General features: G+C 40.8%; 1 protein-coding gene across 8 annotated transcripts in view; it reads right to left on the bottom strand.

The window, feature by feature from the left end:
• Positions 1-17,539, bottom strand: part of ZDHHC5 (zinc finger DHHC-type palmitoyltransferase 5) — a 72,703-nt gene that overhangs the window by 8,898 nt on the left and 46,266 nt on the right. For 7 of the 8 annotated variants that reach the window (XM_061609668.1, XM_061609663.1, XM_061609669.1 and 4 more), the window contains 5 exons: positions 7,216-7,337; positions 6,128-6,285; positions 5,345-5,517; positions 5,074-5,176; positions 4,906-4,997 (listed from right to left, as the gene is read on the bottom strand). In XM_061609668.1, coding sequence (XP_061465652.1) covers positions 4,906-4,997; positions 5,074-5,176; positions 5,345-5,517; positions 6,128-6,285; positions 7,216-7,337 — 648 coding nt within the window. Of the gene's footprint in view, positions 1-4,905; positions 4,998-5,073; positions 5,177-5,344; positions 5,518-6,127; positions 6,286-7,215; positions 7,338-14,945; positions 15,109-17,539 lie in introns of all 8 variants that reach the window. The other variant, XM_061609670.1, reaches the window with a different exon arrangement.

Genomic DNA, 17,539 nt, shown 5'->3' with positions numbered 1-17,539 from the left:
CTATGAATCAGCGACCTCCAAGAGCATCTGTCATGAACCACCCTGCTCAGATCTTGTAAGTTCAGGTCTGTGGCTTCCTTTATGGAATCAGTCCATCTCTTGTTTGCAAACATGTGATCTAGTGATAATTTTTACCTGCCCTGGCAAGACAGTCTGAGATTAAAGAAACGTTCGAGGCATAAAATTCCTTTCATCCAAAGAACTGTGTTTTATACTGTTTAAATTTTTTAATTGTGTTTTAAATTGTTTTTATAAGATCTGTTTTAAATTGTATTTGTTTTAATGTTTTTAGTTACTGTAAACCGCCCAGAGAGCTTCGGCTATAATATAATAAAATAGATAAATAAACTGCAAAGGCAATACTGCCACAAGGTAAGCAGCTCACTGGCTAGTGACTCATTCTCCAATATATGTTGGTACTTGGTAGAACTGAATCCTGATTTCACCTGTGACTTCACAGCAAACGCCCTCATGCCCCTCCCTGCTGTACAGAATGCACCCAAAGCACCATCCAAAGTACCATCAGTTTTCCTGTTACATTAAAGACCATATTGCCATAGTGAGGGAAGAAAGTCACAGCAGTGATGCGACACTATCTCAGAGAATGCATTTTCCTCACACAATTTTTATAAACAACATACTTAACAAATTGATCTATAACAGATCACATTAGTTAATAGAAACAAGCCAAGGTGCCATTTTATCCCTTTGTTTCTGTGGATAGGAAGTCAGGGTTAAAAACTGCTAATAGCTGTCCTTCAAAGATGTAGCCATCAGAGAATATATACCTTATACCTAAGGAATACTGGAGGAAATCACAGGCAACGTGGAAGAGCACAGCCGCCAGAACTCCAAAATAAAAGAATAAACTACAAAAAGCAAAGTGCCTAGTCAAAGAATAATGAATGCATTCTATCCTTGCAGGTTTCTCTCTTGTACTCAATGTAATAAAAAGTAAACAGCTTTTTCACACCTGTAGTCTGTTCATACTTATAGGCAGCTGTGAGTCCAAAACACAGAGCACATTGAAATAGTTTATACATAAAGCAACAATAAATGTGGAACAGGGAACTACTAGATTATGATTTACAAGAGTATAGACATGTAGTATATTAAAAAAGATTTAAGCAACTACACAGTTAAGTGGCTGAACACATTAAATATACATTCATGTATAAAGACAAATAAAAAATCCTACTAGAACGAATGTTTATCCACTGTGTCAGGGCTTGAAAAGGGAAACGATTTTACAGAATTGCCTGAGGTGTCATATTCAATGATCTTTGGTATAGTCATATAGAACTCCCATGGACGGGTTCCTTGTTACTCATCTGCTGTGCCCACTGGCCTGTGTGTGCTGCTTAACGCCAGATCGGTACATAATAAGACCATACTCATCCATGATTTGATCATTGATGAGGGTGCTGATTTGGTGTGCATTACTGAGGCCTGGGTGGATGAGTTCGAATGAGTTGACCTGACCAATCTTTGCCCACCTGGATACCCAGTGCAACACCAGCACAGGCTGCAGGGATGGCTGGGAGGGGTTGCCGCAGTCTACAAAACGTCCATCTCTGTCACCAGGAAACCATTCTATCCCAGCAGCTTCTCTGACCGAGCTGGTGGAGGCTGTCTCGGCTGTGGTAATGGCAGCAGCCCAGAACAATAGTCCTGGGTGATTTCAATGTCCGTGCTGAGGGCTGACTCTAGTGTTTCGGTTTGGGACTTCATGGTCTTCATGACAACCATGGGGCTATCTCAAGTTATCAGCCCAACACATAGGGCAGGGTACATCCTCAACTTGGTTTTTGCTCCAGGTGGATAAAGGGGTGTTCTAGAGATGGGGGGTGGATGACACCCCATTGTCATGGCCTGACCACTTCCTGATAAAGTTTAGCTCCAATCCTCCCCTGCTGGGGTGGTGGACATATGAAGATGGTCCGCCCCCAGAAACCAATGGAATCCACCAGACTCCTGAATGCCCTGGGGGAGTTCCTAGTAGATAGAGCTGGTGACCCAGCTGAACGCCCTTGTCACGCTGTGGAACAATGAGGCACATCAGGCTCTTAACACAGTTGCCCCTGAGTGCCCACTCCAACACTGTGGAGCCCGGTTTGAGCCTTGGTACACCAGTGAACTAAGGGCAATGAAACAGGCTGGATGACGACTAGAGTGCAAGTGGCGAAAGGCGTGCTGTGAGGCTGATCAGGCACAAGTAAAACATTGTAACTGTGCCTACTGTGTGGCGGTGAGGATGGCAAAGAAAGCCTACTTCTCTTCTACCATTACATCCTCAAATAGCTGCCCAGTGGAGCTTTTCCGTATTGTCAAGGATCTGTTGACATCAATGCCAGGAAATGGAGTTTTAGACCATTCGGAGGCCCACTGTGAATTGTTTGCAAGTCACTTTGAGGGTAAAGTTGCTCACCTCCGTAGCAATCTTGATGTCCCATCCACATCTACTGTAGTCCCCAGTGAGGTGTCCAGTGCAATGTCTGCTTCTTGGGAATGGTTTCAGTTAATGTGGCCTGATGACGTGGACAGGTGCTTGTGACGATAAGGCCAGCAACCTGTTCTCTCAACCCTTGCCCTTCTTGGCTTATTAAAGCTTGCCAAGGGGCTTGACTGAGTGAATCCAGGATGTGGTCAATGCATTGTTGCGGAAGGGAGTGGTTCCAGCCACCCTGAAAGAGGCAGTGATCCGACCACTCCTAAAAAAGCCCACCCCGCACTCACTGGTTTGTGGCAACTACTGCCCGCAAAATACCACCTTTTTAGGGAATGTGATTGAGAGGGTTGTGGCACAGCAATTGCAAGTACTCTTGAATGAAACAGATTATCTTGACCCATTGCAATCTGGGTTCAGGCCTGGTTATGGGACTGAACTGGCCTTGGTCACCCTGATGACAACCTTTATCGGAAGAAGGACAGGGGGAGTGCAACCTTGTTATTCTTACTTGATGTCTTGGCAGCTTTTGATACCATTGATAGTGGTATCCTTCTGGGCCAACTTAGTAAGATGGGTATTGGAGGCACTGTTTTACAGTGGTTCTGATCCTACCTCCACGGTCGTTTTCAGAAACAGCATTGGGCGATTGTCTTTTGGCCCCCTGGCAGTTGTGCTGTGGGCTGCCACAGGGTACCATCTTGCCCCCAGTGCTCTTTAACATCTATATGGGCTCCTACTCAGAGAAAGGGTGGGATATAAATCTAATATATATATGAAGCCCTTGGGAGCATTTATCAGGAGATTTGGGACAAAGTGTCAGCAGTATGCTGATGATACCCAGCTCTATTTCTCTGTAACATCTGAATCGGGAGAGACCATGCAACTCCTGGACTGGTGACTAGACTCAGTGGTGGGAGGGATGAGGGCCACTAAACTGAGTCTGAATCCTAGCAAGATGGAGGTGCTGTGGGTTGGTGGTTCCCGAGTTCAGGTAATTGGTCAGGTGCCTGGTTTGGATGGGGTCGTACTCCCTCTGAAAGAGCAGGTTCATAATATGGGAGTGCTTCTGGATTCATCTTCGTTGCTAGAGGCCCAGGAGTGCCTTCTACCAGCTTCAGCTGGTAAGACAGCTGCAGCAGTTTCTGGACCAGAACAGCCTGACCACTGCTGTCCATGGATTGGTAACCTCCAGTGGGGCTCCCTCTATGTGGGGCTGTCCTTGAGGCTGGTCCAGAAGCTGCAGCTGGTGCAAAATGTGGTGGCGTGACAACTCAATGGGGCAGGGTATCACCAACATGTCACCACGCTGCTGAAACAATTGTGCTGGCTGCCCATTAGCCACCGGGCTAAGTTCAAGGTTCTAGTACAAAGCCCTATACAGCTTGGGACCAGGATACCTGAACGATCATCTTACCCCTTATATACCCAGTCGATCACTATGCTCAGCAGGTGAGGGCCTCCTGCAGGTACCATCTTATCAGGAGGTCCATTCCACACAACATAGGAAGTGGACCTTTTGTGTAGTGGCAGCTACCTTTTGGAATTTCCTCCCCTTAAATATTAGACAGGTGCCATCTCTGTTATCTTTTTGGCGCCTACTGAAGACCTTCCTCTTTCAACAAGACTTTTAAATAGAGACGTTATCCCAGTCTGCATCTGTGTTGGAACTGCTTAAGACGTTTTTAAAGCTTTTTAAAAAATATATGTTTTTAAAGATGTTTTAACATTTTTAAAGGTGTTTTGTTTTAATATATTTTAAGTCTGTTTTACGATGTTTTAGAGTGTTTTTAGTGTTTTTGTTTGCCACTCTGGGCCTCTACTGGGAAGAAGAGCAGGATATAAATTTAGTAATAAATAATATTAAAGAGCTGTTGCAATGGGGGGGTATCAAGGAAACATCACAGAATGATGTGTGGTTAATGAGCCTTGCATGTCACCTTAAGCAGCAGTACTGCATACAAAACAGATGAGATTCTCCCTAGCAAGCAGGATGCTGGGAGAGCCTCCACCTACCTTTTGTTCTGTGGATAGCTCAAGTAAACAAAGCTGAGGGAAGGTAACATCCCTGGCCCCCAAAGACTGATTATACCCAACGGTATGGACAGGAAATCAGAGGCAACTTGACATACAGACCCCAAGAAAACCTTATAAAAATGAATGAGTCTTCCTCCCACATCTCTAGATACCCATCAGCATCTCCTTTCTTTACTGCAACCTATGAGGGAAAGGAGAAGCTTACAGCTGCTCTGTCAGACAACAGTACTTCAAGGTGTGATCTTGCTCTGGGCAGTTGCTTCCTGCATCCCACTATCTCACTGCTGAACCATTCACATGACTGATGCTAGAGAAACTTCCTGTCTCTCCACTTGCCTCCACTAGTAATCAGACAATCAAGTTCTTCACTCTCCAAGGAAGAATAGGACCTCTACAACTTTCTTAGTTGAGCCAGAACTCACCTGGGGGCTGGAGAACTGCAGAGGACACGACTAACATTCTTACAACAGCCATTGGTGAATGGGTTTACTCCACCCCGGAATTTGCCTGTAACCTGCAAGAATAGATGACAGATTAGGAAAATGGAGGTACAACGAAGTGAAGTTGAAAACCAACAGTGAAATATCTACCTGTTCATTGGTAGTGCGACCTCTGGCTACCAGTACCACATGGAATCCTGTAAGGCCTGCTACAGGTATGAAAAACAAGCCAGCCACACACATTACAGCCATACTGCCAACTAAGTCAAGGAAACAATACTCAAAGGATCATCATACAACTCTTTTGGGATTCCTTTCCCTCCTACTACTCATCTGTTGGCAGTATCTCAGGTGATTACATTAACTGCTTGCCAGGATTCCCATTTTTATTAATTTCTTGCACCCTAGAAAAAGAGGATACGTGACAGCCATACGGATCCCAGAGAGCTCTTCAACTTGATACAGGACATACAGCAAGCCAAAACCAAATACACCCATTATATGTGCTGTAAGTGAGAGCAGGAACAGGAAGAAATAGCGATAATTGCGTCGTCCAATACAGTTGTTTACCCAGGGACAGTGATGGTCAAATTCCTACCAGTGAGGGGATAAAGAACAGAATTAGAAAAACTTTACTTCTATAAAACAGTGCTAGAGCCTTATGCTTTCCAATACCTATAGAACCACTGTAAACTCTAGCAAATCTGAAAACCACCCAAATTTTCACTTCCACAACAGAAGACGCAAATCTTATAACAAGGGGAAGTAGAATGAAGGTGGTCCACTGGTAAATGACAAATTGCAGTGAAATAATGACTTGTATCTCATCACCACTCCTGCCTTTTCAAGGTGTGCTGAAAATACATGTACATATCCCACCTTGAATTCTAGTATGGAAGAAAAGTGGAATTTTCTACGGATTATCTTACCCACTATTATGCAATTGACTCACCTCCACCCCCCACCACAGCCAGCATTTTGTGACAGTTGCCAGATTGTGAATCTTGAGACTGATAAAAAAGAAAGAAATAATGCAAATCTGAGATGTCTACTCCAACCTATAACACTCAAAACTACATCTTGCAGCCCAACCACTTCAGTCTCTGAACCTGATTTCAAAAAGCACAGAATACCTCAGATTCATTAATGGTAAGGTAAGAATTCCAGTCATTTTGGCATAGCCCTTCCCTTCCCAGTCTCTCACCTCCACACAATTGTCGCAAACACTGCAATGAGAGCAGCGTGGGGGCCGGTAGAAGCGGCATGTTGCACACCATTTCATGCGCACCTGGATACCCTTTATCTCCACAGTCTTGTACAATGGAGCTCGGAAGTCATCCTCCTTGTCCTCATCTTCTTCAGCTGAAGCAGAAGAATCCCATCAAAATCCAAAAATGTACAACATAGAATGCTCAGCATGTCCCTGCCCCAGGTTCACAAATCTGTTCATCTTGCCACTGAGGGTTTTTTTTAATGCTTCTGGCAAAATCCCCCACTCTTCTCACAAGCTTGGAGACAGCAGGATGGACCTTTTTACCTTGTAAATAAGTCCACAAAAGATACTAGCTTGCATTTTTTTAGCCTGCTAAGAGGCTAGTATCCTGCATTTACATGCTGGTCATAGGAAGAGAGAAGCCCCCTCCATCTGCATCCAGTATGGAAAAGCAGGATACCAGCTTCTCAGCAGGCTTGTAAAACAAAAACTATATCAAGAGTACTGCCAGAGGAGAGGCAAAACTAAGCTTCCCTTCCTCCTCAGCCAGCACTCAGACCAACTCACTCACTTGCCTACACTGAATTCTTTGTCACCTATAGCTACCCAGAGAGCTGCTACATGTAAGGCTGCCCCAGAGGCTTGTAGAAGCTTTGAAAGCACTGAGATGTCAGTACTTTCTAAGCAGGACAGGGATAAGCTCCTGCTCAGTTTGATGCCAGGAAGGATAGGGTTTGCCTTCACAGTTGCCCTGGGGCCTACAAGGATCTAAAAATTGCAATGTGACATCACAGACCAAGTTTGGTGGACACATTTGGGCTAGCTACCAAGGCCAGGCAAAATTTACAGACCCTCCCCCTTCCCAAATATTGCAATGGCTTCCAAGAATGAATCCTGTTATACACCTAGCATACAATTTACATTACAAACACAGTTGATCTGAAAGCCTTCTAGCAACCAACATTACAACAATTTATGCTCTGGATCCAGAGAACTCAAATAGCCATCCCCAATCAAAACATTTTCAAATCATCAGTCAGTGCCTTGCAAATTGCTTCACAGGCAATTTCAGTGCTCACCTCGAGGAAATATGCCTGGATCCATGAAGGTGGCCATACTAAAGTTGGCCAGCACAAAGAGGAAGACCACAGCATTGTAAATGGGTATGAGTGGTGAGATATATAAGCTAAGTCCTGGGCACCTGCACAAAGAAAGATAAAACAGATCTAGTAACCTTTTAATATTAACTGTATTTTGCTTCAAACTTAAGTAAAAACACTGAAATACTTCCATCTAAATAAAGCAGGAGCACCAAGAAAAGGAAGGGAAAACGTATTAGGAGTTTTGGAGTAAGGTGTTATCAGTATGCTGACGACATGCAGCTCTATTTCTCCAGTAACATCTGAATCAGGAGTGGTTGTGCACACCTTGGAACAGTGCTCAAATGCAGTGGTGGACTGGGGGAGGACTAAAACTGAGTCTGAATCCAAGGAAGAAGAGGTTCTGTGGATAGATGGGGTTCTTGTGTCCAGAATATAGGACAGTTGTCTGCTGTGAACAGGACTACACTCCTCTAAAGGAGCAAGTATGTACCTTGGGGGTACTCCTAGATACATCTTTGTCATTAGAGGCCCTTTTGTGGCTGGGAGTACTTTTATTAGCTTTGTCTGGTATGTCAGCTATGGTCATATCTGGATTGGGATAACCTGAGCACTGTAATCCATGCATTGGTCACCTCAAAACTGGATTACTGCAATGCACTTTATGTGAGGTTGCCCTTGCGCATGATCCAGCAGCTCTATTTAGTGCAGAATGCAGCAACTAGATTCCTGATGGGGGAAGATGCCAACAGCATGTAACATCTTTGCTAAAACATCTGCACTGGATACCCATATGCTACTGGATCAAGTTTAAGACTCTTGTGCTGATATACAAAGCCCTGAACAACTTGGGTCCAGGATACCTTAAGGACCACCTAATCCCTTATACCCCAGCTCAATCACTGAGAAAATCTGCATGGCCTGACTGACTTTAACTAGAAGTCAGGCATTTAGTATCAGGGCTGTGGAGTTGGTACACCAAACCTTCGACTCCGACTCCTCTATTTTTCTACTATCCGACTCCACCCAAAATTGCTTCTGACTCCACAGCCCTGGAAAGGGCTGTAAATTTCTTTTTAAATTGGAAGCTCTCTCATAGGAGCATTTTTATCGCTGCCTGAATATGTGCTGATCTTGGCATCACGGCATTTGTCTTCATCTGGGTCCTGTGTCATACACTGACACATAAAATGTTTTCCATCTTGAGTTATGGTGAAATGCTCAATTACAGCTGACTTCATGGGAAGCTTCGACATTTTGAATTTATATTTTAAAAAATTTGTCAATCAAAATTTATTTTGAAGCCGGAGTCGGAACATTTCTACCAACTCCGACTCCACCCAAAATTGCTTCCGACTCTGACTCCACGACTCCGACTCCACAGCCCTGTTTAGTATTGCTGATACCATATGGCGAAATACTCTTCCAGAAGAAATTGGGCAGGCATCCTCGCTACTGACATGCAGGTGCTGCTTGAAGACCTTTTTATGCCAACAGGGCTATGCAGCTGTTTAAACTTTCTTGTTCAGCCAAACATTTTAATTATTATTTTTATGTTTTATGTTGCATTGTATATATTGTCGGACACCATCTTGTAGTTTTATATGAGTTGGCAGTATAAGTATTTTTAATAAATAAATCATGTAAAAAAGAGCAACCCCACAACTCTTTGAATGAGGAATAATGTTACTCTCCTTGTAGTCTCTACTGCAGCTATTTTTACAGGAGCCCTGCATGACAGTAGCTAGGCTAAAGGTGCGAGGGAGGTACAGATGAGCACTGTACAGGGCAGCCTATTCCAATTTCTTATAGCAGAATCCAAGGAAGAGAAGCTTGATCCTACTCCTTCAACAGGGGCTCTACTAGGCAATAACAGAATCATACCCTTGCATGCTACTTTTCTGCTTTACGCTTAGCTAGCCATTTCAAGCATATAATATGGGCTAGTAAGCCAAACAGGCTGTTTGGAATTATGAAGAAAATTGGAACCTACAGGTCACAGAGAGCCAACCCAGGCCTCTCATGATGAGCAAAACAAACTAGATCACATCATTAGCAAACAGGTTTCCCTTACAACAATAAACTTTGAGCCTTTTTAGAAACACTATCCAATATTGAAGGGCTATATAGATACTGACCTCTCTTCTGGGGTAAACACAATAATTTTAGTCTTGGAAATAAAATGGTCTAAGACGTTACCCTTCTTCTATGAAAGGCACCCTCTTTCACCAATCAGGGATCCACTCATTTCTATACTCTGCCCACTTCACAGCAAATGGCCAGTGTTAATCCAAACATGCACAGGAACCCATTAGCAGTGTGGAAACATTGCTCTGCAAAATTGTTCTGGCCTAAGCAATTAACAAAGCCACATAAATTACATCTCAACCCATGGACCCACACACCCTGAAATAGAAGATGAAGTTCTTTGAAATTATTTATTGGACAACAGATAGATACACCATCTTCCAGCAGAAGCCTGCTCTGATTATCTATAATATACAGAACAGACAACTTCAAAAAAGTTATGTTCTCCAAGGTGTGTCACTGCTTGCATACCACTCCCATCCTAATCATTAGTTCTGCGATCGCCCAAACTCTCATAGAAAAGGTCTCCTGTGCATTTAATAGTCATACATAAGCGGCAATTTCCCATTTATAGCAAGTGCCAGTCCTGCTAAGGCCCAAGTTAAATATTGAGTTCCTACTCACTCCAGTGATCAAGAACCTATTAACATACATAGCTGAAATTCTTAAATGGTATAATGCTACCAGAGTTCCTATAGGTGTCAATGTACTCTTCTCACATTTATGTGAACTCATTTTGTGCACTCTACATGCTGGGTGGTTTAAGCTAGCAGCTAATGTAGTAAACAGCAAGATGTGATATCCCAGGTTCCAATTTTACCCCAGCTATGATGAGCTCATTAGATGGCTTATGCAAGCCAATATTCTGACCTTCATTTGCAATACGATTATCCACCTTGTAGGACTATTGTAAGTGTTATGGAGATAATGTACAAGTGTTCTTTGAACACTGAGGAAAAACACAATAAAGTACATTTTAGTAAGATATTACAGATATCATTGGTATCTATAGAACACAGTTACAAGTTTTAAATGGTTATATAAGCTCTCTATTCAACATACACAGCGTGAAGCACGTAAGTTAACTCTGCTGAAAATGTTTCCGTAAATAAGAAAGTACCACTAGTAACATTTGCTTTCCCCAACACTATTTGAGTATGTGTATGAGCCCTTTAAGGTTTGGCATTCTGATTACACTATAAGCAGCTGCAACCAAACTTGTCAACGAACAGAACATAGCAAGAAAGAGAAACAAGTTTAGCTTGTCCAACTAGAAGATCCATATGAAGAACATCACTGCACATGAAACCTGTAGTAAGAGTAACCTATAGTTTGAGGGAGAGAAGGCACAGCACAGCTCTGATTAGAACCAAGTTAGAAAAACCTAAAATGTTTATCCATGGGATTCCAAACATGAAGAGAAAAGAGTTGGAAGAATATCAGACCAAACTCATCTTCACTGTTAATGAGGCAGACCAGAAGAAAAGGTGGGAGTAGTCTGGAGTCCACGGCTACTATCTGAATGTAGATGTAACCGAAGTATAAAATTTGATCATGGGTGATGACTCTAGGTCAGCTTAAGAATAGACACAGTGAAATAAATGGACTTAAATTACTTCAGTCTACTGACTTCAATGGGTGTACTCAGAGTATGACCAACACTGGCTATCACCTAATAATGCTCCCAACCCAATATGAAAAAGTATGCCTTCATTTGTACCTTAAGGCAAAAATGAAACAATTCAAATGAGATCAGTTGCCCCCAACGTATTATTTCCATGTACTCAGGTCTGTGAAATATTGTACTTTTTCACACTATCAATGCATGGGTATGTATGTATTATATTAATCTATGTTAGTAAATACAAGTCAAGAGCCTGCCACTGAAGGAAAAAGATGTGATCTTGTATATGTGATGTCAAAATAATAAGCTCAGAGGTTCCACAGTTTTAAACTTTCAAAGCTCTCCACTTAAAAACATTTTTTTAAAATTTATACGGCTCTTTGGCCACAAACGGCAATATCCAAGTCATTCCATCAGTGCAAAGATTTCCACTTGTGCAATGGAACTTCTCCCCCTCCTCCTATGATGATTAGTGATGAACTGCCTTCAAGTCGATTACAACTTACGGCGACCCTATGAGTAGGGTTTTCATGGTGATACTGAGGTGGTTTACCATTGCCTTCCTCTGAGGCTGAGAGGTAGTGACTGGCCCAAGGTCACCCAGTGAGCTTCATGGCTGTGTGGGGATTCGAATCCTCGTCTCCCAGGTCGTAGTCCAATACTCTAACCACTACGCCACACTGGCTCTGCATCCCCTAAATCTGTTCTGGGTTTTCCCTAACTCTCCAGAGCAGATTTGGGTAGTGTGTGGGCATGCTTGGGGACAGAGGGAGTTCCACTCCATAAGTGGAACTCCTGGCACTGACAGAATGAGTTAGTTGAATATTGCCCAAGGTTTTCAAAGTGGTTTACAATAAACACCTAAAACAGATTAGATCTATATGAGGCCTTAGATAAATGAAATGTGTAGTAGGCTAAAAAATTAAATAGGCATACAGGCTGCTGTGTTCAGAACCAGTTGCAGCAATCTAAGTCTATACAGTGGTGCAACAATAATTAGAAATCAAAGTTTGTTTATGGTCTTTCATTTTTTATTATACAAGTGTGTAATTATAGGTGATGTTAGTATTGCAAATAGCCATTTTAAAACCAGTCTCAGCACTGTTTTATCTTTGGTTTGCAAAGATAACAAATGTAAGTTGATGAATTTAAGATACCCCAAAATTAAAGGTACCCCAATTCTTCATAGGAACTACACCCAATAGTATGCACTGGTGCTCCTACATGGCTTCTTATGGAAATTATGGGGATGTTGCATGTCTGTCCTTATAACTGTCCAAGTATATACTAAACGTGGGTGTACATTTGCCCAAACAGATATTTTTAGGATGAGAAGTAGGCAATTCCCTCACCCTGTCTTGTCTCTAATCATATGACATAACATGCAACAGTGAAAAATATAACTTCCACAAGGCTTCTTTCAGTACAGCAGCACCAACTCACCCAATTACATCAGACTGATATTCCACAAAAGCATTTAGATGCTGACAAATGTATTGTCATTATGCTTCTGTACCAGTTAATGGGCTGTATCCATCACTGCAGCTCTCCTTATGCAATAGAAATTCCTCTTCCTCTCCTGTCTCCTGCAGCACACTCTCAAAATAATTTCTTAAAAAGGGAGTGCATGCGGGGAGGAGAGGAAATGGAAGTCCCACTGAAGAAGCATAACTCTGCATAACTCTATAATTATACAACCCAACGTGTCCCACCTTGAACACTTTTTCTCAGTGCAGTAAACCTTAACATTGAGTTCTTATTTTACTCATCCAGGTAAACAATACCATCTGTGGCTAGATCATTATGTATTTCTAGAGGACCTCTTTTCCAATTAGCACAGTGTGTATAAAAATAAGATGCACTGATTTGCAAGTGTAAAAAGACCATTTAAAGTCCATGTATGTCAAACACATGTTGCTGTGTAAAATACAACTTAATACACAAATTTGAGACACCTTCTTACTTTAGAAAAACCATCTTCAATTTAGTATTCACCCAGTGTTGTGATCTGTTAGTTGCCTGGTCACCAGTTGCAAGAGAACAATTCTCCCTGACGACTAAGACTGACAGATGGAAAACACTAGCGCACCTGCAACACCATGTAAGATATGCATGTGCTTTTTTGTCTCTCTTCATGGGTGATTGGTCCTTTAATACAGCATAGTAGTTGCCACATAATTCAATGCTGTTTTTTTTCTAAGTAGCCTGTGCATGCTGCTTTCATACTCTTACTACACTATATACTATTCACTAATAGGCAAGAAACCTTGCAGTTTAAGAACATACATAGAACCCACAGATATTTCTATCAAACTTGAAAAAGCAGGAAAATTGGGCAGCTATAGTGAATGCACCAGGGGAGCAGGTGACCTGACCTCCTCTCTGAGATATTTTACTGCCCTACAAATTTGTAAAAATGTAAACACAATTTGGGTTGGTCTTTCACAGTCCAATCCACTTCCTGTGAAGCTTGGAAGAATTTGGCAACATGTGCCTCTGAGCATATGGTGAGTAGTGGCAACATCTACCATCTCCAAAGATGGAGAATTACATTTTAGTATGTTTGCTAGTGTTCCTCTTACTTTGCTTCTTTTCTGTGTTACTACAGTTTCTAAGAGAACCTAACCTAGAAAATTATTATACAGCCATGACAGCGGCTGCCTACTATAGTCAGCGTGGATTTTTCGCATTCCGCGAAAATACCCCCCACATGCTATTCTGATGTTGCCCATAAGCTTATGTTGAAATTAAAAATCGGAAATGTTCACAGAGTACTTGTAATCCTATTACTGACGTTGCCCAACACTCTGACCTTCATCTTCTGCAGTTTAAAAGTTAAAACAATGCCTGGCTGATTTTTAATTAATTTAAGAAATTTAGCATTGAACTCAATAATAACGTTGGGCATGCTCAGTAAGAACCAACTGTCAGTGTTCTAAAAGCCAGACTCACAGCTGTTTGGCTTGGCTAATCAGGGGGCTACACCCACACAAGACCTTTATTTCAACAGCTGTTCAATGCTAAACACAGCTGATTTTTAATTTCAACAAATTATGAGAACTCTGACAGAAAAGAGTTCAAAAGGGGTCTGGTTTTTCACTCTCTCTTTTTAGACTTTGAACTCTCTATTCTCTCTGACTTTTTTGTGTATTGTCATGAAAATTTAGAGGGTTGTTAAGCAAGCATTTCTGAGTTCAGGACTATAAATTTGGTAAGGTTTTGTTTTGAAATGAGCTTATGGGCAGCATCAGAATGGGATGGGGGTTTTTTTCAGTTTAACATTGAGGAATGTGAAAAAACCATGCTGACTATAGTATACAGCCACTCTCATGTTTGTATAATACTATACAGAAGTCCTGCCCTGCGATTTATGTTATGTTACAGAAGTAAGAAGGATCTGCAATAAAATATTGCAGTGTAGATTGCCCCTGTTCAGGGTGCCAGCCAGCAATGACTTTTCCTAGAATACTTCATTCCATCCCGCATCCCAGTACATCCTATAGCTTCTGGGTATGTTGAGTCTAAATGGATGTATTTAAAAAAAACCAGGTATTTTATTTAGATAAGGATTTTAATTATTTTTAAAATTGTAAATACCAAGTTTCTCTTAAAGAAGATTTAGGTTACTAATCTGAATAAAAGCATGTGACGTTAAGAGTTAATCTCTAAACTGATTCAATGCCTCTACCACAGTGTTTTGGGAGCCACCATAGTACAGGCATTGATTTCTTTCCCCATGAACCACTTGACAATTGCTTGACGGAACACTTAATGGATTTTTGTTGCTTGTTATAGCAACTGTAATGTGCTATGTTATGTGCTGTATGATTTTTAATTGTATTTTTACAGGCATGCCATGAACCACATGAATGAGGCTCGTGGGCGACAGTTTGAGAATCCCTGCTAACAGATACATCGAGCTAAAGGGGGGGATTTTGATATTTATTAAGAATCAATTTGATAGGTTCTCAAATACCAATATTTACCCTCTACTTACCAAACGAAGGTATTTCCATTTCACCTGATAAAAGAGCCTGCTCTAGTCTGCCCACTAATATCAGGCTTTACTTTGAAATATCAATCACAGCTATTTCATTTTTGCTTGCTACTTTGTGAGGGTGGGGCTGGACCAAGGCAAAGTGAAGCAGAAAGGAGCAACACTGGAAACAGAAAACAAAAATGTTCAGTGCTCAGGTTGCTATATTCCCATACTTAACCTCACAAATGTCATCATTTACTAATAATTAATAAAGTAAATATTTTAAGGACATTTAATCTATGAGAAAAAATGAAATGAAATAGTATACTATACAGTATGACATGTGCAAGATGCAAGACTCGGTTTTAAGTATGAAACAATATAAATTCCATTTAGTTGTAAATTAACATGGTTTAATAGTCTAATATGTGTCATTTTTAGGATATATATGAAGTGGTAATCAACAGGAAACTTGATTTAAAGCAATTATTTAAATCAGCCTTTTTTCCTTGCAGATTTAAATTATCTTGGTTTAGGCTTTGTCCTAAAAAGAAATGTAGTTCTCCAACTTTGGAGTTTCCCTGAGCATGCTGACACATCTTCCTTGTTTCACAGTGGCCCATTTTAGACTATCATTCCTGCAAGACTCAACAGCTGGAGCAAAATGCTATTCGTACCACTAAGAAAGCAATGACTTTCTATAAAGAAAACATATTTTTATGAAACAAATATAGATCAGCCATAATTCAGTTTTATAGTGTAATATGCAGCATCATTACCCATTTCCAATTTCACTTCCTCTCTGAAGCTTACCTTTGTCTTAATTTTAGAGACAATTTTCCCTATGTTCAAGTGTTTTTTCAAAAACAATTGTATACATACACACATGTAATAATGCTTATACTCCATGTATATATGGGATTAATAGTAATTAAATTAATCCACATATCGTATATCAAAAGATACCGATACTAATTATACAGTAAGTTCAATTGAGTATTCAAAAACCTGGACACACTCATGTTGCCCTATCTCATTCTATCTTCATATTTCCTATAGTATACTAATAGGAATATAATATATTATAATTATGACATAAAATTATATAATAAAGTAGAATAAAGTACAATATATTTCAAATATTTTTCATTTTAACTATATTTCCTTAAAAAAAGAAATCCCATTTCAATCCAGCTTGTTAAATACACTGCATGGTTATTTATCTCATCTGTATTTGGCATTAATAAAAATAGCAGAAGTTAAAACTTAGCCATCTATTACAGTTACGAACTATGGCTGTGTTCCAAAGGGCACATGAAGATACCTAAATCTCAGCTTTCTATATCTTGTTTGTAGCCTTCCTCCTTCTCCACTCTCCACAAAGCAAGCTGAATAGTTTTAGCAATTTGGGTGAATAAATACATCAATTTATTCAAACTTCATTCAATAGTATTTATTCAAATACAAGAGATAGTTTTTCTACACATTTACCTCCAAAACACAGAACTCCATCATCCCATCACCCCAGGGGGACTTGCTGCATTGCATTCAAAGCAAGGAGCACTGCACACTAAGCCACTCCAGGCTGTGGGCAGCTGCATTACCCATTTTTAAAACTTTAAAGGACAGACATCTTTTAAAGGAACAGAGCTGATCCTAGCAAGAAATGAATTAAATTGATAGCATTATATATAAAATTATCCTACAACAGACTTAAACATCATGATGCATGAATACAATGTAATAGGCCAGATGGTGCATCAGTGCAAGGTAAAAAAACCATGCACCTGTCCCACACACAAGTCCTTCACTGGCTCAGATAGTGACATGACAGAGAAGGGGATAGCACTGTACAGTCACAGGAATCACTACATGGAGTTGCTATGGGGACGTTTGGAGCATGATCGAAAGATGTGTTCAATGAGTACATCATTGCTAGTTGCTGGTAGGCATTCAGAATTACCTTAAGAATGACACATAGCTACCAAGGCTGTGGAGTCGGAGTCGTGGAGTCGGAAGCAAATCAAATCAAATCAAATCAAATCTTTATTGATACAGTCATAGACCAAAAACATTTGTAGATAAAACTATGTACATTTATAACAGAAGGTTACAAAGATGCAGTCATGTAAGAACAATAAAACTATAAAATAACAAGGGAAACAGTTACAATAAGGTAGTGGAAGCTTCTGAAGGGATAAATGCCCTCCGTATTGATTGGGCCGCGGAAATGTATTTAGCGACTGGCAAAATAGTATCCCTATTAGTCATTGACAAAAGATGGAAAAGTAAACATTCAGGCGGTTTGTGAGGGTATTTATTTATGATGGGGGTTATGAATTTGGAGCGAATATCATCATATAGGGCACACTCAAAGATGACGTGAGAGAGTTTCTATAGCGCTGGCACCGCAAAGGCATAAACGGTTTGCATACGGGATACGTTTAAATCTCCCTTCGAGTAAGGCAGAGGTAAGACAGTTAAATCTAGCCTTTGTGAAGGCTAGACAATATTTGGGGATTGTGAGAGTTTCCAGATAAAGGGCATTGAACATTGGCGCAAAGCTCAGACCAAGGTGAATAGAAGAACAGGTCGAGGTGGCTGCAGTAATG

Source organism: Rhineura floridana, chromosome 2, assembly GCF_030035675.1.
Source record: "Rhineura floridana isolate rRhiFlo1 chromosome 2, rRhiFlo1.hap2, whole genome shotgun sequence".
In the NCBI taxonomy this organism is placed as follows: Eukaryota; Metazoa; Chordata; class Lepidosauria; order Squamata; family Rhineuridae; genus Rhineura; species Rhineura floridana.
This window is presented reverse-complemented; position numbering and strand designations above follow the sequence as displayed.